Source organism: Propithecus coquereli, unplaced genomic scaffold, assembly GCF_000956105.1.
Source record: "Propithecus coquereli isolate 6110/MARCELLA unplaced genomic scaffold, Pcoq_1.0 Scaffold76, whole genome shotgun sequence".
Classification (NCBI taxonomy): Eukaryota; Metazoa; Chordata; class Mammalia; order Primates; family Indriidae; genus Propithecus; species Propithecus coquereli.
In genome coordinates, this window is record NW_012153729.1 from 7,858,358 (window position 1) to 7,886,254 (window position 27,897).

Here is a 27,897-nt window from a genome sequence, read left to right on the forward strand (position 1 = left end):
CATGGCGCTTGCTGGCCGCCCTGACCCCTGGCCGGGGCGGGGGACACTGTGTGGCTGCTTGAAACCTCCCTGTGCCAGGCCCAAAGTCCTGTATGAACACAAAGGTCGATCAGACATGGACCCTGCCCTGTGACCAAGCCAACAGTTCTGATCAGGGACAGGAGAGAGGCCACCTAAAGTAACCTTTCTGAAATTTTTGTGTATAAGATGACCGAAAAGGTGAAGAAATACCAGCCACATGATGAAATTTCTGGGACGCGTCACCTTCTGCTGGCACCATCCAAGGGCCGGTGGGCGTCCTGTCCATTGTCTGGGGGTTAAAGTTTTGGGCGCAGCCCTTCCGCAGCCCTGCCCCAGAGGCTCTCGTATCACGCTCTCGCCATGAATCCCGCCCCCTTCTGGTTTTCTCCCACCTGACCTTGTTCCCTGTCCTCAGAAACCTTCCTGTGTGTGCTGTGACTCGCCTGAATCCCAGCTTGGCCCCAGGCCAGCGGTTCCTCCCTTGGGAAGCGCGCTCAGGTTCCGGAGCCACACACCCCACAGAGCCAGAAGCAGGGCCAGGATCCTGTCATTGCACTATCTCCTCACATCTCGCCACCTCCTGCAGCCTGCCAGTCCTGCCACAGCACCTCTGCCGCCCACACCCGCTGCCACACCTCGGCCGACCCGCACCTTCTGCTCTCACTGCTGCCCTCTGCCTCCTCCTGCGCCCTTCACCCCGCCAGGGCCGGTGGACTTGGGACTCAGGGCTTTCTCCCCCTTTCTCCCCGACCCCGGCCTTGCTGGGCCTCACTGCCATTTCAGCTGCTTTTCCCCAGCAGTTTCCCCCGCCTCCCATCTCTCCTGCCCGGGGGAACTGCAGCCTCCGCCCTCTCGGGTGCCGCCAGACTGTTGTGTGCAGAAAGACCACGAAGCTCCGTGGAGTCAGGGCACGATGATTTCAAGGTCTCACTGCCTCCCCACCACCTAGAAACGCTTCCATGTGTCCTCAACCCCCTCGCCGGCCTGACCACAGCTAGTTGAGGCACTCACCTCCACGTAAGACCCCACTTCCTCACCTCCCTGTCCCTCCCAGCAATTTACCTTACCTCTTATATCCCCGCTAAAACTGAGGCCACAGGCAGCGGTCCCACCTCCTGAAATCACACGTGTCCACACCCCGCATTAGCTCCTTCCCTCCGGTCTGAGAGGAAGAGGGGTCCCTCGGTTACCACTGGTTCTTCCCTCCACGTGGAAGGCGCTGAGGCCTCTTCTGTGTTGAAATTATAATGGCAGTAATGAGTCCTCTTCTGTGCTGTGTCCCCACCACCTGGCATCACCTTCCTTCCCTTCCCGGGCTTCCTAAAAGAAGGTCCCTTCTCATATCGCCCCTTCCTTATCCTGCTTGCACCTCACCCCGGTGCCTCCTGACCGCGCTTCGTAACCCGGCTGCAGGCCCTTTATCTTTGCAAGAAGATCCCTAAATGACCCTCTCTCCAGCTGTCTCAGCCATGGACGCCATTGCCCCTCCCCAAGGCCCCTCCAACGCTTCATTCCTTTCGCAGATGGACTCACAGCTTCGCCCACTTTGTCCCTTGTGGTCATCGTATTTCTAAAGCTCACTCCACATTTGATAACTTTTTTCCATTCACAGGGAGAAGCAGCATATTCCACCATATAAATCTAGAGAGGAGGGTTTCCCCAGGCTGTGGGAGGCGAAAGCTGATAGGAATACTATCAGGAAAGTTCTGTGAAATTTAGTCAGATACCTAAGAAAATCTTCATACAGGAAGTTTGGAAACATTTGACATAGGACCCTATTTTGAGATTTTAACAGCTCCCCCTGCAAATTGGAGCTCTCTCGCCTCGTCCTTGTTCTCCCGTGTTGTCCTGAACACGTGCAGCTGCTCTGTGACAACTACTCAGGGCCGTGTGTGTCAGTGCCAAGTGAAGATGGGGCGAGTGATGCCCCGTGCGATGAGAACTGTCAGTCTACACTGATCGGTAGGTCCGGGTGTTGTCACCCCCCCACTCCTCTCTCAGCCGTGCGGTTTCTGCGGGCCAGCGCTCGGGTTGGTGGGAGCTGCTACCACACAGGCAAGCTGGTGTTTCAGACTAGTTCATCTTCCAAGGGCAGCCTGTGTAGACGGCTGGAAGCTAGGCAGTTTGATGCTCTGAATTCTGCCCACAGGCTGTGTTAAAATGAAAACTGGCCAAGACTAGAAGGAAGGGTTAGATACCTGGACTATATCTAGCCAGAGAGCCTCTATCTCAAATTGCATGAAGAGAAGACAGGGTAATGTCCTAGAACATTGCTTTTTTTTTTTTAAATCTAGAAAACCAAGCTGTTTATTTTTTTTTCTTTCACTTAGTTTGAATTTCTGAATGTGTTTTATGTGTATATATTTTTTTAATTTAGAAAACCAAGCTGTTTGTTTTTTCTTCTAGAACATTGAATGTATTCATCGAAGTGCCCAGAGAGCAGAGAACATGAGTGAATTTTTTAAAAAAAAATCTGTTAGGGCAAACCCTAGGTGTCCTGTTTGATGCCACCTGAACATTGACAAACTTTTCCATTAGGTATCACGTCACCACCACGTCTCCTAGAAGCCCCCTCAGCCCCCCGTCCAGGGTGGGGTGACTTGCCTCACCTGGAGCTCAGTCCCTCGGATTTACTAACCATGAGTGTCTCTTTGCCCCCATTTCCAATGACAATGGGAGCCAAGAGGGCCCTTCCCTCAGTACAGCTGGAGAGCCAGGATGGTGGTTGGGCATTTGGGACCTAAGAAGAAGGTAGCTGGAATTAAGGTGGCCAAGGAGGGAAGTAAAGGGTACATCTTCCTGGCCCTCCTTCCTTGGAGAACTGGAATTTTTAGGCTATCAGCTAATTTCCAGATGTGTGCCTGCAGTGTGACAGGCCCACAGTAGACAAATTGCCACCATCCCATGTGCCATCCTTCCTGCCCCCACCCCTTGCTGCCCAAACTTAGGACTGAGGCCTATAATCCTAGCACTCTGGGAGGCCGAGGAGGGAGGATCACTTGGGGTCAGGAGTTTGAGACCAGCTTGAACAAGAGCGAGACCCCATCTCTACTAAAAATTGAAAAATTAGCCAGGCGTCATGGTGCACACTTGTAGCCCTAGCTACTTGGGAGACTGAGCCAGGAGGATCGCTTGAGCCCAGGAGTTTGAGGTTGCAGCGGTGAGCTATGATGATGCCATTGCACTCCAGCCTGGGTGATAGAGGGAGACCCTGTCTCAAAAACAAACAAACGAACACAAAACACCTCAGCACTGAGCAAGTTGAGGGAAACGGCTAGAATGCATCTGTGCAGTACGTTGCTGACACAGGGGTCGTGGTGTTTGTGTCTTTCAGATGGAGGCCCCGTGGTGAAGGCCCGAGTCCTGACCTGTGTGGAAGGGATGAATCTGCCGCTGTTGGAGCAAGCCATCCAGGAGCAGAGGCGGTACCAGCAGGAGAGGGGCAGCGGCCCACGGGAAATGGCAGCCCCTGACAACACCCCCGACGGCTGCTCCTGAGGCCAAACCCACTGGAGCCCTGGGAGCTGCACAGAGGTGTAGGCGCTTCCTGAGTAACAGCCTTTGTCTGGAGCCAGAGTAGAGGGCCCGGTGGATAATCCAGCCCCTTCCCCTAATTTGGAATTGTCCCAGAAATGAGAACCCAGAAAGCAGGCCCCTGAACCTGATGCCCCCACCCCCAGGAGACTGCAGGTGGCTGAGTTCCAGGCACTGGGGCTGTGCCTTGCGTGGGGTCATGGAGGGTTCCAGAAGGTCGTCGTGAATAAAGGCCCAGTGGGCGTGACTTTGCATTGTGTGCACGTGGTGCAGCGCCGGCCGGGGCCAGGAGGGGGAGCCGTGGAGCAGGCAGCCCGGCAGGGAGGCTGCAGCCAGCTCAGGCCTTCTGGTGAATTCTGGGCTGGGGCCTGAGGGGAGGGTGCGGGGACTGGGTGCGGGGAGCGGGTGGGGGGCCCAGGATGCAGGGGGGCCGCCCCCGTCAGGTGCTGCCCTCAGAGGCGGCCAAGCGTCGCCAGACAGTCTGGGCCTAGGCCCTGGGCTGTGACCATGCGGCCTAGGGCAGGACTGTGGCTTCAGGCCCTTCCCAACCCCTCATCTCAGCGCTGAGCTGTCCTTGGCCCCTGGGTGGCCCTTCCAGGCAGACTTGTGCCCCCGGAGCCTGGCTGGGCCAAGGCTGGGGCTCAGGCAGGAGAAGTCTGGGCCTTCCTGCGCGCTGTAGCCGGGCACAGGGGCAGCTGGCTCCCGCCCGGGCACTGGGCAAGAGGCCTGGGGGTCTGGACTGTGCTGGGCAAGGGGCAGCCTCAGGGGGCCCTGGCACAAGCCCTGGGAGCTGGGCAGCCTGTCGGGGGCTGGGCAGGGTGGCATGTGGGGGCTGTAGGGGGCGGCGGAGGCGCTGGGCGTGGGGCGCGAATGGCCGGCGCCATCTGTTTCCCAGGCAGCTCTGCCGACATGGATGTGTTCCAGAAGGTGGAGAAGATCGGAGAGGGCACCTATGGGGTAGTGTATAAGGCCAAGAACAAGGAGACAGGGCAGCTGGTGGCCCTCAAGAAGATCAGGCTGGATTTGTGAGTGCGGGGTCAGCCCCTGAGACACCCTGCCCTGGGCCACCCACAGCCTGGCAGCTCCCCCCTGTTCATTCCTTGTCTCGGGGTTCACACTCAACTTTTTTCCTTTTCCGGCTGCTGCCCAGGTATACTGGGGCGGCCACAAAGGTGCATCCCCCACCTGTCACCCCAGCTCACCTTTGGCCTGGGCCCTGCTCTGTGGAGCTTGGAGGGTGAGCAGTATGGGCCGAGGAGCACAGGTCCCCATCGCCAGGGGCGGGCCATCCGTGCAGGGACGGGTATTAATCCCCCTGGCCAGAAGTGCCCTTCTTGGCTCCTGCCGCCACGCCACGGCTGGCCCCTTGTTTCCTGCAGGGAGACCGAGGGCGTCCCAAGCACTGCCATCAGGGAGATCTCCCTGCTCAAGGAGCTGAAGCACCCCAACATCGTGAGGTGGGTCGGGGAAGGAGGCAGGGATGCTGGGACGGTGAAGTCCGCGTCCTGACCGCCGTCTCCCCGCCAGGCTGCTGGATGTGGTGCACAGTGAGAAGAAGCTTTACCTGGTGTTTGAGTTCCTGAGCCAGGACCTGAAGAAGTACATGGACTCCACCCCAGCCTCCGAGCTCCCCCTGCACTTAGTCAAGGTACAGAGGGGAGGCCGGGGAAGGAGAGGGGACCTCCCCGCCCAGCCGGCGCCTGCTCAGCCAGATCCCCCTCATGCTCGTCACTGCAGAGCTACCTCTTCCAGCTGCTGCAGGGGGTGAATTTCTGCCACTCTCATCGGGTCATCCACAGAGACCTGAAGCCACAGAATCTGCTCATCAATGAGTTGGGTGCCATCAAGCTGGCTGACTTTGGCCTGGCTCGAGCCTTTGGGGTGCCCCTGCGCACCTACACCCACGAGGTATTACGGGACAGAGAGGAGAGGAGGGCAGCTGAAGGAATGTCACCCATGCACTCAGCCACCCTGAATGAGGCTGTTTTCTTGCCCCACAGGTGGTGACACTGTGGTACCGTGCCCCTGAGATCCTCTTGGGCAGCAAGTTCTATTCGACAGCTGTGGATGTCTGGAGCATTGGCTGCATCTTTGCGGAGATGGTAGAGAGGGAGACACGTGTGGCCACAGGAGGCCACAGGCAGGGTCCCACGGCGGGGGGTTTAGGGGCTTCACTGATGCTTCTGTTAGAGGTGGATTAAAGGGTGTTCGGGAATGGCTAAAGGATTCAGGAAGCCAGCCTTATTCCAGAAAAGGCTAGAATTCTTTGCACAGCCCTGGGAAAGATATCTTGATGGTCTCTCACTGGTTCTGGCCACTTATGTGCCATTGGATTCTATATGACAGAGGGGGGGACCCCACATCTTCTCTTCTTCCCCATTCCAGGTGACCCGCAAAGCCCTGTTTCCTGGTGACTCTGAGATTGACCAACTTTTTCGTATCTTTCGCACCCTGGGGACACCCAGTGAGGCCACGTGGCCTGGGGTCACCCAGCTGCCTGACTATAAGGGCAGCTTCCCCAAGTGGACCAGCAAGGGGCTGGAGGAGATTGTGCCCAATCTGGAGCCAGAGGGCAAGGACCTGCTCATGGTAGGTAAAGGTGGGCAAGAAAAGCCTCCTTGTTTTAGTGCTAGAGTGACCCTTTTGTCAGCCAGCCACTTGTATAACCCTGGCTCTTTCTGAGCCCAAGCTGGCCTCTTTCCTGGCCCTTGTATAGGATTGGCTTGTCCTTTGGTGTATTGATTGTTCGACCTGGAGGCCTCCCCAATGATAAGCCCAATGTTTATCTTCCCTTTTAAACATTCTCTCAGCTGGCGGCTGTGTCTTGTGCTGTGACACTTGCCCTTTCCCCCAGTTGCTTGTGTGTTTGGTTATCCCATTGCGGGCCCTGTTGCCCCATCTCAGCTGCACGCTCCCCCCGGCAGAGGCCACACCTCCCACTGCTTTGAGGTCCCCAGGGCCTCCCACAGTGGCTAGTCTTCACATGAGGCTATTCAGAACAGGCCATTCCCCGCCTTCTGGGGGTACCGTACTGGCCCCTGCCACGCTGCCACGTCCTCATTCACCCCTCCTGTGGCACCATCTTGACCCCTCAGGCTGGCCCAGGCCGACTGCCCAGAAGGTCGCGGGCAGAGCCATTGTTCGGGCCCACACAGTGTCCGGGGCACATTTCTCCCCTTAATCTAGCGTTGGGTCAGAGGGAGGCAGGTCAGTGTGTTCATCTTCAGGTTGTGCGTCCAGCCTTCCGGAAGTCTGTGTGTCGTCTGCCAACCTGACGGCAGCAGGACGGCGCGCGCTTCCTGCCAAAGCTCTTCTCTTCCTGCCAGGCTCCTCCACGGTGGGGGGTCCTTGCGCATCCTGCGGGTTCAGGGGCCGTAGGGCAGAGCTGGGCGAGCCTGGGCACTTGCAGCGGTGGCGCCGCCTCCTCTCCCCTGCTCTTTGGATTCCTGTGCTCCCTGGACAGGTTGGGCCCTGCTTCCCGTGCACGAGGGACGTCCGTGCTCTTCTCAGCCCGGAGCAGGGACTGGAGCCCTCCCCACGGAAGGGGGGCTGACTCAGCTGCAGTAACCTGGGGAGACCTGGGTGACTCAGGGCTGGACTAGAACTAACTCTTTGTCCTCAGCTTCTAGGAGTGTCCAGGACTGGCTTGAGAGCTGGGAGGCGGTGGCTGTGTGCGGTTCTGGGTTTGAGGACAGCTGCTCTGGGGCTTGGGGCCCTCCCCCAGGACCTGGGGGTGGGGTGTTCCTGTCCCCACCCTGGCCGCACCCAGCCCAGGCTCTTTCCTCCTCCTTCCTCCCAGCAACTCCTGCAATACGACCCCAGCCGGCGGATCTCAGCCAAGGCTGCCCTGGCCCACCCGTACTTCTCCCCGGAGTCCTCCCCGGCCGCCCGCCAGTGTGTGCTGGAGCGTTTTTGCCGTTGAGAACGTCAAGGCCCACCCCTCGGGTCCTCGCGGGCAGCTGCTGCCCCAGCTGCCTCCCCACCCATTCCCGAGGGCAGAACAAATCTGGGAGGGAGCAAAGCAGAGAGCCGATCGTGGGTTAGTCCTGCCTGCAGGTTAGAGAGTTTTGTTGTTTGTTGGGTTTAACGGTGCCGTTTCAGAATAGGGGCCCAGATGCTCCACATACGAGGGGGTACGTTAGAGACCGGTCCCCTGGCACTGGAACAACAGATGCCACGTAGAGAGCAGGGGCCTGCCTGGTTGCGGGCCGCAGCTGCAGAGCCAGACTCCAGACCCCGAGGAAGGGGCGCCCCCTGCTGGTCGTTTTGGATTTAAAGTGTTTGAGTCCCAGGTTAAACAGGATGGACAGGGTGTTTTCCTGAGGAGAGGTCAGGGCGTGTGTGGCTGTTCTACGGAGTTGTCATTTCACCTAAGATATGCTTATGTTGGTTTTCTTCTGGCTTGACGAACAGAAAATAAACGGGATACATTCTAAGTTTTCTGGTGGTGTTCTGCTCATGGGGGACACCTGGGCTTGTCGACAAGGGGGACATTGACAGAGGGCTGGAGACAGTCCTGGCCTGAGACGGTGGGGAAACTGAGAGGGCAGGGAGGAGAGCCAGGGTGTTCCCTGATCTCTTTGTGTGACCCGCCACCGCATCCCTGCCCAGAGTCGAGGGAACCACAGTCCTCTCGCCGTTTCCCAGGCAGGCCCGTGGGGCACGTCCATTCCCCACCTGCGGGTGGGCCCAAGCAGTGCTGCCCCTCAGCTCACACCCCAGACGAATGGATCCTGCGTCCCCAAAGGTGAAGGAGACACGGCCCGGGGAGAATTCGTTTATTGGAATCACTGGGTGGGGGAGGAGGAGGAAGACCCGAGCTGCTGCTCTCCTGGTCTGGGGGTGGGTCAGGCACCAAGGTTCGGGGGAGGCCAACACCACAAATGAGTAATAAAGTAATAAAACAGCGGTCGGGCAGAGGGAAGACCCACTGCCTGGGATTAGGCTGCTCTGGGGGCGAGGGGTGTGTGTACCCGACCCTGCCCAGCACACACACTGCCCCGGCTGCCTGGCCTGCGTCAGCGAAGGGAGCGTGGGACGGTGGGGGAGGTGGGGCGGTAGCAGCAGCGGTACCCCTCCAGCGCCGCTGGGAGGAGCAGCAGGCCACTCGCGGGGTCTTTCCGGCAGCGGCCCATGGCCTCCTTGTAGCTCAGCCGTTCCTTGGAGATGGGGTCTGTCAGATCCTTCTCGTAGCTGGACTCATCCTGCAGGAGCTGGGCCAGGTCTTCGCTGATCATTCCGGAGAGCAGAGCCTGCGGGACAGGGATGCGGCCTGTCCTCTTGGGGTCGATGAGCCCCCCGGTCAGGTGCTGCACCTGCAGGTGCGGGAGCGCGCTCTCCGCGGGCATCCAGCCCTTCTGGATGGCCTCGCCCACCGACAGCCTCTTCTTGGTGACGGGGTCCTCGATGCCGGTGAAGGCCTTCTGGGCGTTGAGCAGCCTCTGCGTGGAGATGCTGTCGATCAGGCCCCGCTCCACGGCCTTGTGCACGGAGTAGCGCTCGCGGCTCAGGAGGTCCACGATGCCCCCCGTGGCCGCCTGGGCCTCCAGCAGCTTCTGCCCAGTGATGGGGTCCAGCATGTTCTTGGCCACGGCCGTCTTGATGCTGCACTTGTTGTCTGTGGTTGTGTCATAGACCCCGGCGATGGGGAAGCTGTCATCACCAAGCCCCAGAGTGAAGCTGGGAGAGAAGAAACCGGTGCTCTGGGGTGCTGGGGAGGTGAGCGGGGACTTGGAGATGATGGAGCCGATGGAGAGCGAGGCGCAGGGTTTGGTCTCCCCGGCCACAAGCAGGGCGAACTCAGAGATGGGCAGGTGGCCGTCCTTGTACAGGTGGTACTCCTCCTTGGAGATGCGCCGGCAGCGGAGGGCGGCCTCGATGGAGTACTGCTTCCCACTCTTGCGGTCCAGGAGCACAGACTCCTCCCCGCAAGGGCCCGAGGTGGTGACCTCCTCCCAGTCGCACTCGAGCTCCTGCAGCTGCAGGTACTGGCCTCGGTCAATGACGCCCCTCTTGTAGGCCTCATACGGGGACATGTCCTTCCCTGTGTCAGGTTCCAGGATGGAGATCTTGGTGGAGAGGTTGGTCTCCCGCGTCTGAGTCTCCTGGCTGAGCTCCTCCCGGCTCACCTTGGCGTGGAGGTCCCGGAGGGTCCGCTCCTTCTCGTAGATCTGGTCCTTCTCGCTGAGGATGGCCGCCTCGAGCCGCGAGAGCGCCTGGCCCCGCTGGGTGGCCTTCTGCCGCTCGCTCTCAGTCTTCTGGCTGAGCAGCTTCGATTCCTCCTGCAGCTGCAGCGCCTGCTGCTGCTTCTGCCTCTCCAGCGCCCGCAGCTCCTGCTGCAGCCGCCCGCACTCCTGGCCCGTCTGGTTGCGGGCCTTCTGCAGCTCGGCCTCCTCCCGGGACCAGGTCCTCCCTAGCGCCTCGGCCCTGTGGATCCGCTCCCGCAGGTGCCCTGCTGCCTCTTCCTGGGCCTGCCGGGCCGCGCGCTCCCTGGTGAGCAGCTCCCACACGCGGGACCGCTCGTCCTCCAGCGCCTGGTCCTTCTGCACCCGGATCACCTCCTTGTAGATGGTCTTCTGCTGCGATTTGGTCTTCTGCAGGACGTCGAGCTGCACCTGCAGGTTCTTGCTCTCCCGATGCAGCTCCGCCACCCGGGTCTTCTCCTGGTCCAGGTCCCGCCGCAGGGCCTCCGTGGACCTCTCCAGCTCCGGGTCCTTCTCCAACTTGACCACTTCCTCCATGATGATCTTCTCCTGCACCGCGGGAGGCCGCTTCTCCAGCTCCTGGATCCTCAAGGTCAGCTGCCGCAGCTCCCTCTCCACAGCCAGCTTCTTGCCGCGGTCCTCGCCGAAGCTGAGCAGCCCCTCCTTCTCCTCCACGCCGGCCCGCAGCTGCTGCACCTCCAGCTCCAGCTGCCGCCGCCGGCCCACCTCCTCGTCCAGGCTCCGGCTCAGCCGGCTGTGCTCCTCACGCAGCTTCGGGTCCTTCTGGGTGACCACCACCTCCTGCACCACCACCTTCTCCTCGGGCTTCCGCCTCTCCAGCAGCAGGTACTTGCTCTGCAGCTCATAGACAGCGTCCTCGGCTGCCCGCCTCTTCTGGGCCGCCTCCCGCACCTCCTGGCGGAGCCGCTCCGCCTCCTTCTCCAGGACTGGGTCCTTCTCGTGGCGCACCACCTCCTTGTTCACTGTCTTGGTCTCCACCTTGGCCCGCTCCCGCTTCCACTCGTCGCGCTCGCCTTGCAGCCGGATGAGCTGCTCCTGCGAGCGCCCGTGCAGGTTGACCAGCTCATTGAGCTGGGCCTTCAGGCGGTCGATCTCACGCAGCACCTCGGGGCTCCTCTCATGCTTTACCACCTCCTGGGTCACCTCCTTGTACTCCACTGTGGGCTTCTGTGCCCGCAGGGCCTCCAGGTGGGGCAGCAGCCTCTCCACCTCCTTCTCCATGTTGCTCCTCCTACCAGCCGCCTCCTGCAGCTGGGCCCGCAGCCGCGCGATCTCGCGCTCGGTCTCGGGGTCCACCCGGAAGATCTCATGGACGTGCTCCTGGAGCTGCACTTTGGGCTTCTGCTTCTGTACTGCGCTGTATTTGCTGTGCAGCTCCGTGAGCTCCCTGGCCAGTGTCGCGCTCCGCTTCCTCTCCTCCTCCAGGAGGCTCCTGAGCCTGGAGGACTCTTGCAGGAGGCCCGGGTCCTGCTCCACCTTCTTCACCTCCTTCACGATGACCTTGGGCTCCACCAAGCTGATGGCCCGCTCCAGGTCTTCAATGCGAGCCTGCAGCTTGGCCACAGCCTCCTCTGCCCCCTTCCTCCGCGCAGCATCCTCCTCGATCTGCAGCCTCAGAGCCCGGGCTGCCTTGACCATTTCCAGATCCTTCTCCACCTTGACCACTTCTTTCACCACGACCTTCTCCTTCACGTCCACCTCTCTCTGCTCAAGGGCCAGCAGCTCCTTCTTCAGCTCTTCCAGCCGGGTCACGATGACAGCATCCTCCCCCTGGACCTGTAGGATCCTGTTGCTGAGCTGGGCTGCCTGGCTGTCCAGGCTGGGGTCCCTCTCAATTTGGGTGACCTCCTTGGTCAGCAGATGAGGCTGCATGGTCTTCCTCTTGCTCTCCAGCTGGACGACCTTCTGGGCCGCCGCCTCCAGGTCTGCCTGCAGCCCGGCCCGCCGCTTGCCCTCCTGCTCCAGCTGGGCCTTCACCTTAGACAGGCTGCTCTCCAGCTGGGGGTCCCGGTAGAACTCCACCACCTCCTTCTCCTCCAGCCTCTCCAGGGGCCGCTGGGTCCTCAGCTGCAGCAGCTGGCCCCTCTGCTCCTCCAGCTCGCGCTGCACCTGGGCCACCCGCTTCCTCTCCTCCTCCAGCTGGGACTTCAGGACTTCTGACTCCCTCCCTGCTTGGGCTGGGCTCCCAGACCCCTGTTTTGCATCGCAGGTCTCCTGGATGTCCTCACTGAGCTCCTTCTGCAGAGTGAGAGGAAGAAGGGGGAGCACAGGGGTGAGAGGAGGAAAGACATGAGCCCTGTTTTTCTATACCCCACCCCCCAAGAGCAGAGACCCCTCCCTGCCGGTAGGTCCTGGAAGGTAGAGCTGAAGCCCTGAGATGCTTGGATGCAGGACTTTGAGGAGACGCAGTCAATGCTGTGAAGTTAGGACACAAGGCAGTGTGCAGGCCAGGGGTGCACTAGAAAGTGCAAATAGGACAGTTTCTCCCGAGTCTTTCTATCCAGGTTCCCAGAAATGGGCCCAGACTCCTCTGGGGGATGCTGGACCTTGGCTGAGGGTGGTAGAAAAGCTGGAGGGCACCAAGATCATGGAGAGCTTCTAGCTCCTGGTCTAGCAGGGACAGATACCCAGGTGACCTGCTGCCGTTGTGTTTGGGTCCAAGGCTGAAGACTCTGGGGGATTTTCTCTGCTTTCTGGAGTTAGTGGTCCTGTCCCATCAGAAGACTGCCCAGTGGCTAAGCTGTGGCTGCACCGAATAACATCTCCAGGGCCTAGCTCTGGGATGGATCCCAGCCTGTAAGAGCCGCTGGGGAGGAAGCTGCAGGGAGCTGCACCCGCCTCAAGCTGCCGAGCCTGCCAGGGGCTGCAGGCTGCAGGGAGAGGAGGAAGGGAAGACTGCCAGGTTGACAGCATGGCCATTGGGGGAATAGAGTAGGTGTCATCTCTGTACCTTCTCCAGCATCTTTCTAGCAAATTCCAGCTGGTGTAGCTGTTGCTGGTGTGCCGCCACGACCTCAGTATAGGCCTTTGCAAGGTCCTTCTCCTGGAGAGGGCAAACGGAGTGGGAGGGAGGCAGAGTCAGCTCCCGCCTTGGAGGCTGCAGAGCTGGTGCCGAGGTACACTGAGCCCTGCCAGTCCTGCCTCACCTGGGCCTGGATGCTCTCCTGCAAGGGAGCCACTCGGGGCCTCTTGGGGGCTGACACTGCCAGGGTGGGCTCCAGGGAGCAGCAGTAGGTGTCTGCCTGCAGCTCATAGTCCTGAGCAGGGAGGAGAGGACAACAGGCTGAAGTCATGGGGGAAGCTGGGCATGGGGGAGCAGGGGTGGGAGAGGGAGGGTGCAGGATAAAGAGGGACACACTGAAGTGAACCCGCTCACTTGAAGAGCTGCCTGCAAGTCCTGGGAGAGGCGGGATGCCACAGCCCTGTCCCGATCTCGGCTCTGGATCTCTTGCATTAGCCTCTGCCAGGGAAGAATCAAGAGTCAGGAGATGGCTGGGCATGGTGGCTCAGGCCTGTTAATCGTAGCACTCTGGGAGGCCAAGGTGGGAGGATCGCTTGAGCTCAGGACTTTGAGACCAGCCTGAGCAAGAGCGAGACCTCGTCTCTATTAAAGCTAGAAAAATTAGCCAGACGTGGTGGCACATGCCTGTAGTCCCAGCTACTTGGGAGCCTGAGGCAGGAGGATCGCTTGAGCCCAGGAGTTTGAGGTTGCAGTGAGCTGTGATGATGCCACTGCACTCTAGCCCAGGTGACAGAGAAAGACTCTGTTTCAAAAAAAAAAAAGTCAGAGGCCCTTCTAGACACCAAATCTGGGGGTGCCCATGACTTCCCAGGCCACAGGGGAGAGTCCAGCCTCCTTCCCAGGCCGGGCAGGGCCTGCATGGTCTGCTTCTCGCCTGAGTCCCCCTGTGTCCCCTGACTGCCATGCCCTCTGCTTGGGACATTTCACCCTCTCCCCCAGCCACCCTGTCTGTCCTCCAGTCTCAGTTTTCATGGCAGATCCTTCTGCCCCACTTGCCTGGCCCCCCCATGGGTGTCCCGCAGGCACTCCCTGGGGCACTGGCTTCTCCACACAAGCGCTTACCAGCCTGGGGCGCTGCCTGCTACATAGCCGGGGCTTGACAGTGTGAGGAAGATGCAGCAGTGGTTGGAATCCCCATACTCTTTGGCCTGAGCATGAATCTCATGGCCCAGCCACACCAAAGATGGGCTGGCCGTTTCCATGGGCAAAGTGACACCTTTCAGGTGGAGGCCAGGGAAGGGGGTGACCTAAAACCTCTGTTGCCTCACTTTGTGGCCTCTTAGAGTGCTTTTGAGCTTTGGCCGCTAGGGGGCCTCACGTGCACAGGCAGCTGTCCCTGGTGGGGCGGAGGCGGCCAGGGAGGTGGACGTGGCTTGAGGCCTCCACTCTGGGCAGGGGCCTGACTTGTCCCCACGTCACCTCCAGCCCAGCCCCTCACCTTCTCTGCTTGCAGCTTGTAGGCGATCTGGCTGGGCCCGTCGTTGGGCCGCACCTGGTTGTGGGGCAGGTGCTCCAGCCAGGAGCTCAGGTTGTCCCTGCAGTTCTTGAACTGCTGGTAGGTGAGGCCTGCATCCTGCACCATCTTCTCCCTGCGGGAGTATGAGGCCCGGAACAGAGGTGACAGCTGCCCTCTGGGGCAGGCAAGGGGTACACAGAGGTGGCTGGTGGGAGCCTCCTCCCTGGGACAGGTCAAGAGGCCTGGGTGACCTGCCGTGCAGATCCCCTCCTCTTTGACCCTGTGTTGGGGCTGGGATTCAGAGATGGAAGGGACAGTCTCTGCCAGGCATCACCCTGGGAAGGAAGCACTGTTATCCCATTTTAGAGTTGAGGCAACGGAGCCTCCAAGAGGTAAGGTCACCTCTCCAAGCTCACACAGCTTGTGGGCAGCAGTGCCCAGGCTCCACCCCAGCCCACGCCGTGTGCCCCGAGGGCCCAGCCGCTCACCGCAGGTCCAGCTGGTCCCCCACGGCGTGGTAGCGGTCGGTGAGGGCCCGCACCTGGCGCTGCTGGCGTGGCAGGTCTTGGCAGAACTCGCGGAAGTTGTTCTGCAGCGCGGCGCACGCGTGCTCGACGGCCTTCAGCTCGCGGTGCAGCCCCAGCACGCAGGCCTGCTGCCCTAGCAGCTCCCTCCGCTGGTGCTGGGGGATGAGGGACGCAGCGCCATGCACCCTTGCGGTGCAGCCAGACGCCAGGTCTACCCCTCCTACCCCCAAATTGCTTGGCCAGGCTGTCCTCCCTCCCGCCAGGAGGCACCCGCCGGCCCCTCACCTGCAGCTGGCTGACCCTCTCCTGCAGCGCCCCGGGGTCAGCGGGGATGGGGGCCTCCTGTGCCAGGGTGGACTCGAAGCCTTGGATGATCCTGTCTGAGTCCCGGATCTGCCGCTCCAGGCCCAGGGCAGCCTTGGCTCTGCCGCGGAGGAGGCGAGCGTCAGACACCCCCTTGGCCACACCCTGCTGCCCTGCCCGGGCCCTGAGCACTCACTTCTCCCCGTAGAGGTTGCACAGAACCTGCACGTCTCTGTACTTGTTCTTGACGCTGTTAAGGGCCACAGGCAGCTGCAGGGCGGCGGGGCCCACGGGCCGTGCTGACAGAAACGCCTGGCACTGCTGCTGGGCCGCCTCCTTCTCCGCGCCCAGGCTCTGCAGGCGCTGGGCCGTGCCCTGCAGAAGGGGTGGGGTCAGGGATCCCCGGGCAGTGGGTTCTGTCCAGCTCTCCCGCCAGGTCAACCTAACTGTGCCCACAGAGGCACGTGCTTGGGCGCAGGCCAGAGAACCGGGTACAGTCCTGGCCCCGCTAGTCCCTGTGTGGATGATCTAGGGCAGGTCAACCTCGCTGACCCTCAGTCTGCGGGGATGACAGGAGGTTGCATGTGTCAGGAGCTCAGAGCGAGCGCCAGGCTCACCACCGCCTCCTGTCGTCTTCACCTTGTCCTCTCACGGCAGCTTCAGGTCCCCAGCCCTGTCACTCCAGGCTCAGCCAAAGCCCTGGCTCTGTCCACCTGGGGCCACGGCCCTCATTCTCTCGTCAGTCACGCATCCGTCGCGTAGGTCACTGTGTAGTGCTGTCTCTGCCGGGCGCTGCCTCGGCCAGTCTAACCAAGCTTCCCTCGGCGCCCAACACCACTGGACGTGCCAGATGCTGGGACTCCAAAACCCAAGGACCTATGTGGTGTGACAGCCTCCACTGTCGGTCACTCTGGGGACCACCATGCCCCACAGGGCAGCCAGCGACTTATCACCGTGGGACACAGAGGCCCCGCCTAGCTCCAGAGCTCCCCGGGGGCCGGCTGAGGCTGCAGCGCGGCACCTCCTCTGCCACCCGCTGCTGCCCGCTCCCTTGCACAGGTGTCTCCCCGGGAGACCCCCTAAGAACGCCCGGCACGCTCTTCTTCATCTCAGAGTCGCCTCTGGGCCCGACCTTGCTGCTGCCCCACTCTGGGAGCCCCTCCCGCCCCACCCGGCCCTCTGACCCAGCCGACTGCTGCCTCCTCATGTCTACAGCACATTGTGGAGAGAAAGTAACAGGTTGCACAAGAATGTGAACATGATTCAAATTTTTTAGAGCCAAATACAAAGGATATCATATATTTGAATAGAAACCGGTTTGGAAGGATAACCCAGCCGCTGCCCCCGGCGTGGGGAAGGGTGGCTTTCACACTTTTACTTTCAGCTCTTGCCGGGGGTGTTGAGTTCACCCAGCAGAGAACTTGTTCTGTGGTAATGATGTTCACACGACTGAGCAACCTCCCCAGGAAGGACCCCCCCTTCCACATCGAGCCAGGAGGAACCACCCTTAAAATGCCCCAGGCTTCCCTGCTGCTCTCAGGACCTCGGCCAGAACACCTCCTGGGTGCGGGGCCTTTACATGGGGTCCTGCTAGAACCTTCCCCGGCGTTACTGCACTTCATCCTCAGGCAACCAGATGAGCTGGGCATTACTATGCCTGTTTCAGGGATGAGGCCCAAGGTCGCGGAGCCAGTCAGTGGAGGAGGCAGGGTGAGAACTAGCCTGTCTGAGCCTGGGACTGTCCACGCCCCTCCTCCGCCTTGGATCCTGGCGGCTGCTCCCCAACTCGCATCACCTCCCTAAAGCATGTGTGGGCCCTGCCTGCCGCTCACCCACCTTGTGGCTGTGCATGCGGCCCTCCAGGTCCTCCAGCGGGGAGGTGCGGCTCAGCGGGGCGCGGGCCCAGGCCAGCACCTGCCTCTCTATCTGCCCCAGGTCCCCGTCCAGCTGGGTCATCTGTGACAGCAGCTTCTGGGCCTGTGGGTCGACTGGGGCCAAGCCGGCTGGAGCTGGGGGCAGAGGGTGCTGGTGAGGGCCCAGGGCCCGTCCCCTGTCTGCAGACAGGTGCTCCCTGGGTGCCCACAGGGGGTCCTGCGGGGTTGTGGCTGGGAGCGGGTGGGCAGGGCCTAAGAGGGACAGCCCCCTGAGCAGATGTCCCTAACCCGGGGTCACCCCTACCCGTCACAGTCCCCCAGCAGTGGCCAAAGTAGGAATCCACTCCCTCTACCCCAACAACCGCTCCCTCCCTGGCCAGCCCTGGGTACCCTGCTGGCCAGGCCGTATGGTCTCTGTGGCACTGGCTTTCAGGCGGCTCTGGACTGTGGCTAATTTCTGCTTCAGGGCCTGCAGCTCTGAGGCCAGCCTGGAACAAGGAGGAGTTCAGATGAGGACGTCCCTCCTCTTTCTCCCTCCCCAGCCCTGGCAGACAGGGCTCCAGGTGAAGGCCACGCTTAAGTCAGGGGTCTGCCAGGCAGTGGCCTTGGACAGCACAGGGCCTGGTCTGGCTCACAGCCTGCCTCCTGCCCTCGCGCGTCCCTAGGCAGGCCCACCTGGAGGCCCTGGCCACGGCTTCAGGGTCCGGGGCTGGGATGCAGAAGCAGGCGGCTGGGGCACTCTTGGTCTCCCCGCCAGGGCCCTGCACGGCCCAGGTGTGCGGGTCAGTGTTGTCCACCAGCGTGTACTGCTCACCCCGAAGCAGCTGCACCTGGGGGACAGATGGGGGGGCCCATGCAGGCTCAGGGCAGGGGCCAAGGTCAAAATGGGGTAGGGACTGGGGACAGGGACAAAAGTTGGAACGGGGGCTAGAAGGTGCTGAGGGGGGGACAAGGACAGGTCAGAGGGCGGGGCTGGGTCAGGGGAAGGAGTCGGCAGAGGCAGGCACAGAAGTGCTGGGGCCGGAGCAGGGTTCGCACTTCTCCTGAGTCCCAGTCGCAGATGCTGTCCACCCGCAGGGGCCGCTGGAGTGGGTTCCTGCGCTGTGGTAGAGGGGCCACCTCCTGGCTGTGCCGCTGCAGGTCCCCAATGGCCCTCCCAGTGATGGCCAGCTGCTTCTCCTCTGCCTGCCAGGAACCCAGGCAGTGGGGGCTCAGGCCAGGCTGCACTGGAGGCCACCCCGTCTCCATCCCTGAAGAGGGTCAGAGTCTGGCCTTCAAAGGCAGGGTCTCTAAGTCAGCAGAGTAAGAGGAGCCCCCCCGGCGGCCTAGGGTGCTGAGATCTGCTGGTTGTGGGTAGGGGGGCTGCCCAGCACCACCCAGGCCTCCGGAGTGGACACTGGAGGGGACTCAGAGCTCCCACAGACTGCCCTTGTCAAAGAGGGGAAGGGCTTGCTGGTAACTGGCCAGCCTTCCCCTGCAGGAGCAGGCCCCCTCTCCTGCCCCCCAGGCCAGAGAGATGGGCGGGCCTGATTCCCAGGAGTAGGGTGCAGGTGGCCTGGTGGGGTTGTCTCACCTCCAGCTGTCGCAACAGCTCTGTGGGGGCACCAGGGGGGCCCCCAGGGGCAGGGCTGTACTTGGTGTCCAAGTTGGAGGTGAGCTTCGCCAAGGTCCGGCTGACCGAGTCGGCCTCTTCCTGGAACTGAAGTTGCTGGGCGGTCAAGGGCAGAGCCCAGGGCAACCTGCTGCCCACTGACCCTGCAAACCAGCTAATCCCAAGCCAGCTAAACCCAAACTAACCCTAAACCAGCTAAACCTAAATCACCACTTTCCCGTACACTACTGGCCTTTTTCTACCCAGGCAGTGGGACCTTTTTTCACTGGAGTTCTCTGCAAATGGGGCATTTTTGGTTCACTGACTTTAATTTTTTTAATGTGTCATTAAAACCCTTGTTTTTTGTCCTTCCTGCAAACATGCAAGGCATCCTCAACTGCCTCCCTGCGGTACCTGGAGCTGTTCTTGCCGGGACGGAGGGTATTTGGGCTGCACTTGTTCCAGCCTCAGAGCAGGAGCTGGGAGTGTGCTTTAAAGAAACATCTCGCGGTGGGGTGATGCTACGGGATTCTTGTCAGTGGGTGTGCTCATGGTATTGTGGTTCCACAGGAAGATGTATGAAGCATTCGGGTGGAAATTACCCCCTTCTAAAAAGTCCCACTTGTGTGTTATATCAGTGTTTCTCAGCCTCTTTCCGTTGCTGTCCCCTAAAGAGACTTTTTAGATGTTTTTTCCTTAATTGCTGCCCAACCAACCCCATGAATTTTTTTTCTTTTTCTTTCTCTCTCTTTTTTTTTTTTTTTTTTGAGATAGGGTCATGCTCTGTCACCCAGGCTGGAGTGCAGTGGCGTCACTGCAACTGCAGACTTCTGGGCTCAAGTAATCCTTCCATGTCAGCCTCCCAAGTAGCTGGGACTACAGGTGTGCGCCACGACGTCCAGCTAATTTTAAAATTTTTTTCTAGAGACAGGGTCTTGCTATGTTGCCCAGACTGGTCTCAAACTCCTGGCCTCAAGCAATCCTCCCACCTCAGGCTCCCAAAGTGCTAGGATTACAAGTGTGAGCCACCGTACACAGCCCTCATGAAATTCCAACAGCACAGGTATGTTGTGTGTCTGTTTAGGTACTGTGTGCAGATCTGTGTTTTATGCATACATGCAAGAGCTAAGATATTTTTTCACCCTTAAAACCAATTTCCAGCTCTGTGGGGGAGATATCAACCCATTGAGAATGCATGCATGACTTTATTTTCCCTCTGGGACATACCTAGTCACAACCATACAGCTCTGTCTCTTTTAGAGGTGCCTTGGCCCTCACCATGGCAGGTGTCCTGTGGTGACCTCCAGGCACCTGTGCGGCCTGGCGGCCGCCTGCCCCTGCCACCCTGCCCAGGGGCTCACCCTGCGGTAGTCCTCCACGTGCTGCAGCTGGCTCTCCTGGCAGATGCACAGGTTCAGGAAGTTCTGCCACTCCATCTTCAGGGCCTCCTGGTGGGCCTGGGGACAGCAGCACAGCAGGGGCCCTCGGCCCACGCCCCACCCAGCCGCCCCTCCAGCCCCTCCATCCGTCCCTCCCTCTCACTCTGCCCAGCCCCCCCCCCTGAAGTCCCCCTTCTGAGGGAGGGCACATCTGGGCAGGGGGCGGGGCCTGCGCACCTGGATGGGCGCCACCGCCGGGTGCCCGAGCTCCACCATGCGCTCCCCGTCGTCTTCCAGCTGGTTCACGCTCTGCTCCTGGCTCAGCAGCTCGTGCTGCTTGAAGTGCTGGGGGCAGGCGGGGGCGGAGAGCGGCCGTGAGGACCCGGGTGGCCCTGGCGGCCCCTCCGGCTCCCGCCCTCCGCCCTCCACGCACGGACCTCGTACTCTAGCTGCACGCCCGCGGGGTCGGCCATGAGGTCGCTCCAGTCCTGCTGCACGATGCGGCGCTGCTGCTCAGCCAGGGCGCTCAGCTGCCGCGTGCAGCCCTGCAGGTGCGTGTACAGGCTGCCCAGGCTCTGCCCGCGCCACGATGCCGCCTTCTGCGCTCAGGGACGCCGCGGCCGCCAGGTGGGGAGAGGAGCGTGGCAAGAGGCGCCATCAGTTCGTGCAGAAACACTGGTCCCGTCCAGGGTCCAGGCGGCCACCCCCAGCCCAGCTTGTGCCACCAGGCCCGGGCCTCCCTCCTGCTCACCAGTAGGTCCCGGTATTGGCTCCGGATGGTGGCTGCGTCCTGCCTCGACCAAGGGGAGGAACAGAGGCTGTGAGAAGCGGGGTGCAGAGGACGGTATCCCCAGGGCTGGGCCAGCCGTGCCCCACCCACCCCGCTCCCTAGGGAGCCACGGATCTAGCTCTGGCTCTGCTGGGAGAAGCAGGGACTGGGGCTGGGCAGGGATGCGCGCCTGGGGGTCACCCACCGGCCCCACGAGGGTCCGCAGCTGCTGTCCATAGGCCTCGATCTCCTTCTGCAGGATGTTGTGCTCGGCCACCTGCTGCTCCAGCTCCGCCATGCCCGGCCCGTACTGGCCGGCACAGACCTGCTTCTGCAGGGGAGCCCGGCTCAGCTTGGCGCACTGGACCCCACAGCGCCTCGGGCCAGGGGAGAGGAGCTGGTCATTTGGGCAGGGGGTGGACCAGCCAGGGGAGTGCATGGCCTGCTGCTCCCCCGGAACCTTGGCTGCCCCACGACCTCTGCTTCCTAGGGCTCAGCATCTGAAAAGTCTCCCCACTCTGTCCTGCCTCACCTGTGGCCCCAACCTCAGTGCCTCCTGCCCGGACACCTCCAGCCAAGCTCCAGGACCCCAGCACACTCTGCTCCACTGCCCTCCTCCCCACTGTTCCTCCATTCCTGTCTGTTGTGGCATCAAGGCACAACTCCTTGCCCTACGATCAGAGTGACCTGGCTCCACCTACTTGTCCAGAAAACCCCACCCCAGGCTTCCTCCCAGCAGGAGCCTTTGCTCCTTCTTTCTGGAATGTTCTCTCTTCACCACTTCACTATGACCCAACTGAGCCCTCTCACCTCCCTGAGGCCTCTTAATGTGCCTCCTCCTGCAGGAAGCCCTCCCTGACTGCCCTGTCTGTTCTGCTCTTGCCCTTCCCAGGCCCCTGAGCCACCCTGGGTACAAGCATGCAGTCAGGCCCTGGATCAAACACACTTCTGTATTGCTCTCTGAGCGTACTGGGGTGTGACTCTGAACTCCTTGAGGGTGTCTCAGACATTGGGGGTGCCCCTAACCTGTTTCTGCTCCAGCACACGTGCCCAGTCGACCCTGGGCCCCATGTCAGGCGGCAGCACCATCTTCTCGTACAGGGCGCGGTACTTGGCACACTCCTGGGTCACCCGCTCGTGCAGCTGCTTGATGCTGCCAAGGAGGTGGCCGGCGGGTCAGGGCTGGACCTGGGTCTTCCCCTGGGACCCCAGTGCCTCCATGCGTGAGCCCATCCCCGGCTGCTGCTCCACTCACTCCTTCTCGATCTCCTCGGCCTGCGGGTGCTTGAGCCGCCGGGCCTTGTCCACGTCCAGGAACAGGTCCTTGAGTAGCACCTCGGCCTCCTTCAGGCTGCGGCCCGTCTCCTGCTGGTGCTGCAGGGCCTGGCTCTGCTCGCTGTTCAGCTGGTCCTGGGGGCGTGGGACAAGGAGCCTCGCTGGGGCCCGGAGCCCCCATGCCCTCGCTGCCCCACCACTGCAGGCCTGAACCCCACCTTTGGGACCCCAGCTACACCAGCCAACCTCAAGGTCAGAGGGTCAGGCCCAGGACATCTGTGGGGCAGGCAGCAAGGACATGAGGGGAGCCCTGGGCCCTTCCCTTTGACCCCCAAGTTTGGGAGCCCAGCAAAGAAGGAAGGCCGAGCCCTCTCTTCCACTGCGTGCCAGGGAGCGGGCAGTGCAGGACAGGGGCTGTCTGGCCCATCTTCACCATCACCAGTGGGCACTCTGGGTCCACCAGGCGTGACCACAGGCCCCCCATGCCACCAGCCTGCCCCCACACCCCACCCTCTGCTGCCTGGGCCCCACCTGCTGCAGCCTCTCCTGGGTCTCCAGGATGTCCCTCTCCACCTGGTCCGCACTGGCTTGCATTCGGGAGATGAGCAGGGCCAGTTCCTGCGTGGCAGCTCTGGTGGGTGGTGGGGACAGAGGGTAGCATGGTGGCCCCTCTGTGCCCCACCGAGGTGCGGTCCCCTGATCCCCCTCTCCTACCTCCTGTCCTACAGCCAGGCTAACTGCCCCGGAGGGAGGAGTCCACAGCCTGGGGGACTCTGGAGTCTCTCTCCGCAGGAGACTCTGTGAGATACTCAGTCCCAGGCGCAGTGGTGAGAACATTGCCCCCGACACGAGGGTTCAGAAAGTGAGGGTCTCAGGACAGGGGAGCAGGTGGACCCGACACTCCAGCCTCGGCCAGCTGTCCTCGCAGTGAGTTCCCGCCCCCTGCCCAGCTGCCTGCCCGCTTCCTTGGGTGGGTGGGCGGGGCCCAGAGAGCTGGTGAGTCACCGGCTCAGCCACTGATACCTGAGAGCCTAGCTGGGCCGAGGAGTGGCCGTTGGGCTGGCTGAGGGCAGGGAACAGCAGCATGTCCCCCAGCCCACTCCCTCCCCATCCCACCCCCACCCAGGGGCTGTGCCAGTGTCCAGGCTTTAGCCACCATCTGGAGGAGCCACAGCGTGTTGGGGTGGGAGGGGCCAAGATTGCTGGGGCCCCCACCATTCTCCAGATGTGAGGGTTCAAAGCCCAGACAGGGATCCGGCTTGCTCTGGGTCACAGGGTCAGGAACAGAGGGTAAGGCTGATGCTTCTGCCCCAGGGTTCTTGACCATGCATTCATTCAGTGGCCTCTAATAGAACACCCACTGTATGTATTCGTTCAGCGGTCTCAATAGAGCACCCACTGTGTGCTTGCACTCAGACTCTGGAGGTCAGAGGGTCAAGCAGACCTAAAAAAAAAACAAGGGCAGAGTGGTCCAAGCCTCGTGAGCATGCACCTTGTTGCAGGGGGGTCACAGTCCTGGGGAAGGGGAAGCCTTCACTGAGATGGGCCTTGAACTAGGGGTCAAAGGATAGGCCAGGCGGAGCAGCAGTGCCAAGAGACACAGCAGTCGGAAAGAACTCTGTGGCCCCTGGGTTGGATCCTTCTTCATCACAGTTGCTGTGTGACCTTGGGCAAGTTATTCAACCTCTCTGTACCTGATGTTCCTCACTTATAAAATGGGGGTTTCATAATAATATCTACCTCTCAGGGTTATTGTGAGCATTAACCACATTAATCTATCTGATGCGGCCAGTGCAGAGCCAGGGGCAGAGTCAGCACCCAGCATGCGTTTTTATTTCGCTAGAGGGTAAGCGCCTTGAAGGCAGGGACCCGTCAGTTCTGTTTACGGCAGCAGCCCCAGGGGCTAGAACAGTCCTGCACACAGTAAGTGCTCACGTGATGAATGAGTGGATTGCACACGAGGGGAGTGAGGAGCCCTCTTTGGGGGGTTGCAGCCAGAGCCAACAGGGCCCTGAGGACCGAGCTGCCCCAGGCCAGGAGCGCACTGCCCAGGAGCTGCCGGATAGTGGGAGCTGTGGGCCCTGAGACCGGGGCCCATGCTGGGGCCCAGCCCCTGGGAGGGGCTGTTCCCACTGGGAGCCACACACTCCACCCTGGGCTGGGCTCAGACGCCCCAGGGAGGACGGGTTGGGTCACTCCGGTGAGAGTCTTAACTGCTCTTTCCCGGTGAGAGTCTTAACTGCTCTTTCCCGTCCGCCCAGATGCCGGGCCTCAGTGTCTGCCTCAGTGTCTGTCGGGACCGCGATCCCTATCGGGTAATGGGCGACCTGCCCCCACGCCAGCCTTTCCTCTCAGCGCTTATCTCGACGCCCCAACCCAGACAGGCTGCCGCCTCCACCTGCGCAGGGGGCTGGAGCCAGTGGGAAGAAAGCGGCCAAGTCCATCCGCAGAGAGCCGGGGCTGGCCCAGCAGCGAGCAGCGTGACCCCAGGCAGGCACAGCGCGGGTCTCACCCACACGAAAAGAAACCCCCCCAACTCTTTAATAAAATTCTAAAGGCCCAGGCACACCCGCCTTGGTCCTCCTGCCCACCCTGCACTGGGGCCCCAAGGGTCAGCCCAGCCAAGTGGAGCCTTGAGGGCACAGCTGCCCTCCTGTTTCCCAGCCTCCCGGCAGGGGCCCCAACAGCCCAGGCTCCTGTCCAGCACCTCTCCTGCAGAAGGGCTTCCACCCACGGCCCTCAGGCCTCCCTGGAGAACATGGGGAGTGCCAGGCCATCTCCTGCCTCCCGCCAGGGCCGGAGCTTGGCCTGATCCTGCAGCTCCTATGCAGGGAGAGAGTCCACCCCCGGCCCTTTGGCCTCGGGACACCAAATGCCAGCGTTGGGCTGGTCCTGGGCTCTGGGCTGCCGCCACCAGGTGGCTGGAACACCTGGGACAGGCACCACCCCCACCCCAGCTCCACTCACCGGCTGTGCTTGCTGGGGGAACCCTTGGGGGACCCCTTGGCTGGGGAGCCCTTAGGGGACCCCTTCCCCTGGGAGCCTTTGCTCAGCCCCTTGAACATGGTCGTAAAGGCAGACGCTGGCTCAGGCTGGGTTTGGCCGGCGCAGGAGGGCAGGTGGGTGGCAGGCAGGTGTCCTCGCTGGCTGGTCAGCAGGGCTCTGGCGCCGTGGGGCGGCCGGGCACCGGGGAAGGCAGTTTCTGGGAGGCCCCTCCCTGCAGGTGAGGCGGAGAGCGGCCTGGGCCCAGGGCTCACCCACGCTGGCTGCACTCACGCCTGCTCCTGCACAACCAGTCTGGGAGGAAAGGGCACGGCCCAGAGGGCGGGGCGCCAGCCTGCCCGACTCCCACAGAAGGTTTGGGCTTGTAACACCCACACGCCCAGAGGGAGCCAGCAGCAATCACACCCAGATGGGGAAATAGCCGAGGCCTAGAGAGACGGAGCTGGAGACAGACACACACAGGCAGGCGCAGGCTCGGGGAGGCCCCAGCCCTGGGGCTCGGGTAAACAAACACCTCCAGCCACTCAGAGAGGCCCGCTACCAGGCAGGCCCCCACCCATGGCTTACGCCCCACCAAGAGGGGTGGGAACGTCCTGCCAGCCCAGGACTCCAGGTCTCCACTCCTTGTTCTCCACTGACATGATGGGGCAGCCGGGGGACATTCACCCCAGACAACCGGCACAAGGTACATTTGAAAAAGGTACATTTGAAAAAGTGGGCAGCAGCCAGCTGGTTCCCCAGAGCACGACCACAGTCCCAGCGCCCCATCTTCTTGGCTGGGTCAGAGCTGGAAGCAGTAGGACGCGCGTCACTGGGATCTTCAAAAGATTCTGAGGCCAACTCCAGAGAGGCCAGGACGTGCACTGGACGCCCTCCCCCAGCCCCCCCCTCGCTGGCTTTCAGGCGCGGCTGAGCCCCGGGAGCCCGCTGCACGTGGGTTTCCCACCTGCCTCTCCCTCTGCCCCAACTCCGCTCCCTGGAAATGGCCCCTGGTGGCTTTTACGAAGTTAGATTGAGTGGTGGACGGTGGTGCCAGTTTATTGGCTTTTTCCTTACCTCCAGGGCCAGGGCTGCTGCCTTGTCCTTCTGCGGTGGCCCTCAGGGTCTCAAGATGGGGGTGGATGCCCTGGCTTCTGGGCATTCATTTCATTGGCCCAGCGCAGTCCCGGTCATTACTGAAATCCACAGTTTTGGTGGAAGCAGGGCTTGTGGGGAGCCAGGGGAAGGAAAGGACCCCCTGGGGTTGGGCACCAGGATGTCCTGGCAGGCCCAGCTGAGGACAGAACACATCCCAGCAGGAGAGAAAGGGCCCAGCAGACTGGGCAGACCAGGGACCGAGGCCTGAGGCTGGCCACATGCCCCAGTGGGACAGGAAAGTCTTGTGTCCCTTTTGGCTGCATCTAGTGGGCAAGCCCCGGAACGTGGCTGTGGGGGGTATCCAGGAGCCCCCCCATTCCTGGAGGAAACAAAGTGGTCTCCCATGTCTTCCAATTAGTGAGATGGCACCAGAGGTGAGAGGCCACTCAGCCTCCATCCCCGGCCCCTCCTTCCACTTTATTCCTGGTGACAATTACCTTGTAACCCCTAGTTGCATGCTTGTAATCAACTATTCTCAGAAAAAGGCCATTTGTTTACATGACAGGGCCAGGGGCCAGCTGTTACCACCCCTGCCTCTCTTCTCAAGCCTGAGTCAGCACAGCTGCCTTCAGCTTTGAGACTGACCCTTCCTGGGGGCGAGTGGGCACTGGAGTGGGGCTCAGCTGGGCAAGATGCTGTCTACCGAGCTGGGCAGGGGAGAGGAACTCTGGTTAGGGGGCAGGCAACAGAAGACTGAGGTCTGGAACACTGCACTTCCCCTCTCTGCAGAAGCCCTCCTGGAACTAAATGAGCCCTGCACGGGCCCCTCACACGCCCAGAGATTAAGGGCTAACTGATTCACTGCAAGAAAAACAAGAGCCGACTTCCTGGCGTGACTGTCTCATACTGGATCAAATCAGACCCGGCTCCCCTGATAAGGGCTGCCAGGCAGCTGGCAAGAGCACCTGGGTTCTGATGCTCCTGCTCAGACGGCAGTGACCCTGGTCCCCAGGAAGAAAACAGGAGAAAGGATAGCGGTAGAGAAGCGTGGTTCTCTCTGTGCTTCACCTCTGGCCTCTCGCCCTTTGGAAAGAGAAGAGTCGTTCATTTAGAGGGCCAGGATGGGACTGACAGCCTCGATGAAGGCTCTTGATGTCCCATACGGAAGCCACAAGCCCTGCTGTGTGTGGCTGTTGAGCATTTGAAGGTGCTGGGTCCACATTGAGATGTGCTCTACATGTAAAATTCACACCGGATTTCAAAGACTTACTGTGGAAAAAGAATGTGAAATATCTCATAAATTTCTTGTATTGATTACATATTGAAATATTTTGGATATATTAAGTGAATTTTTATTTTTTGAGACAGGGTCTTGCTCTGTTGCCCAGGCTGGAGTGTAGTGGTCCAATCATATCTCACTGCAGCCTCCAACTCCTGGCCTCAAGTGATCCTCCTGCCTCAGCCTCCCAAGTAGCTGGGACTACAGGTGAGCACTACCATGCCTGGCTAATTTTTCTTGTTTTTGTAGAGACTAGGTCTCACTGTGTTGCCCAGGCTGGTCTTGAACTCCTGGCCTCAAGCAATCCTCCCACCTTGGCCTCCCAAAGTGCTGGGATTACAGGCCTGAGCCACCATGCCCAGCCAGAAATGTATTTTAAAATTTTACCTGTTACTTTTTACTTTTTTTTTTTTTAACATGACTACTAGAAAATTTAAAGGGACCGATGAGGCTTGCATTTGTGGCTCATGATAGAATTCTATGGGACAGCTCTGACCCAGAAGCCAGACAGGGTTCCCTGACCTTCAGCTTTCCCAGGCCTTAGCCCCTATCATGTCTCCTTG

At 61.0% G+C, this 27,897-nt stretch overlaps 3 protein-coding genes across 3 annotated transcripts in view; 2 read left to right on the top strand and 1 right to left on the bottom strand.

The window, feature by feature from the left end:
* Nucleotides 1–3,867, top strand: part of TEN1 (TEN1 CST complex subunit) — a 34,695-nt gene extending 30,828 nt beyond the window's left edge. Inside the window, exon 4 of the mRNA XM_012662331.1 lies at nt 3,356–3,867. Within this exon, the coding sequence (XP_012517785.1) occupies nt 3,356–3,519 (164 nt within the window). The 3' untranslated portion in view covers nt 3,520–3,867. The remainder of the gene's footprint in view (nt 1–3,355) is intronic.
* Nucleotides 3,868–4,411: 544 nt separating this feature from the next.
* CDK3 (cyclin-dependent kinase 3) lies at nt 4,412–7,950 on the top strand. The gene is made up of 7 exons (XM_012662330.1): nt 4,412–4,580; nt 4,935–5,012; nt 5,083–5,203; nt 5,293–5,463; nt 5,556–5,657; nt 5,941–6,144; nt 7,355–7,950. Exons 1-7 carry the CDS (start codon nt 4,426–4,428, stop codon nt 7,475–7,477), a joined length of 954 nt encoding a protein of 317 aa, XP_012517784.1. The 5' UTR covers nt 4,412–4,425; the 3' UTR covers nt 7,478–7,950.
* A 369-nt stretch (nt 7,951–8,319) lies between these two features.
* On the bottom strand, nt 8,320–25,274 carry EVPL (envoplakin). The gene is made up of 22 exons (XM_012662332.1): nt 24,943–25,274; nt 22,507–22,606; nt 21,956–22,110; nt 21,727–21,853; nt 20,906–21,031; nt 20,683–20,721; nt 20,369–20,530; nt 20,169–20,276; nt 19,914–20,009; nt 18,535–18,660; nt 18,000–18,146; nt 17,637–17,791; nt 17,352–17,449; nt 16,924–17,096; nt 15,284–15,462; nt 15,070–15,208; nt 14,746–14,939; nt 14,240–14,390; nt 13,156–13,239; nt 12,926–13,036; nt 12,730–12,822; nt 8,320–12,017 (listed from the first exon to the last, which is right to left on the bottom strand). Exons 1-22 carry the CDS (start codon nt 25,038–25,040, stop codon nt 8,574–8,576), a joined length of 6,105 nt encoding a protein of 2,034 aa, XP_012517786.1. The 5' UTR covers nt 25,041–25,274; the 3' UTR covers nt 8,320–8,573.
* Nucleotides 25,275–27,897: the final 2,623 nt, after the last annotated feature.

What these genes read in the sequence shown, in the direction of transcription:
- CDK3 (XM_012662330.1), top strand. Translation starts at nt 4,426, where the DNA reads ATGGCCGGCGCCATCTGTTTCCCAGGCAGCTCTGCCGACATGGATGTG. An exon ending in GCTGCATCTTTGCGGAGATG is followed by an intron (nt 5,658 to 5,940) that starts GTAGAGAGGGAG and finishes TCCCCATTCCAG; the next exon opens with GTGACCCGCAAAGCCCTGTT. An exon ending in AGGGCAAGGACCTGCTCATG is followed by an intron (nt 6,145 to 7,354) that starts GTAGGTAAAGGT and finishes CCTTCCTCCCAG; the next exon opens with CAACTCCTGCAATACGACCC.
- EVPL (XM_012662332.1), bottom strand. Translation starts at nt 25,040, where the DNA reads ATGTTCAAGGGGCTGAGCAAAGGCTCCCAGGGGAAGGGGTCCCCTAAG. An exon ending in CCCAGGAGAGGCTGCAGCAG is followed by an intron (nt 22,111 to 22,506) that starts GTGGGGCCCAGG and finishes CCACGCCCCCAG; the next exon opens with GACCAGCTGAACAGCGAGCA. An exon ending in GCCGAGGAGATCGAGAAGGA is followed by an intron (nt 21,854 to 21,955) that starts GTGAGTGGAGCA and finishes CCTCCTTGGCAG; the next exon opens with CATCAAGCAGCTGCACGAGC.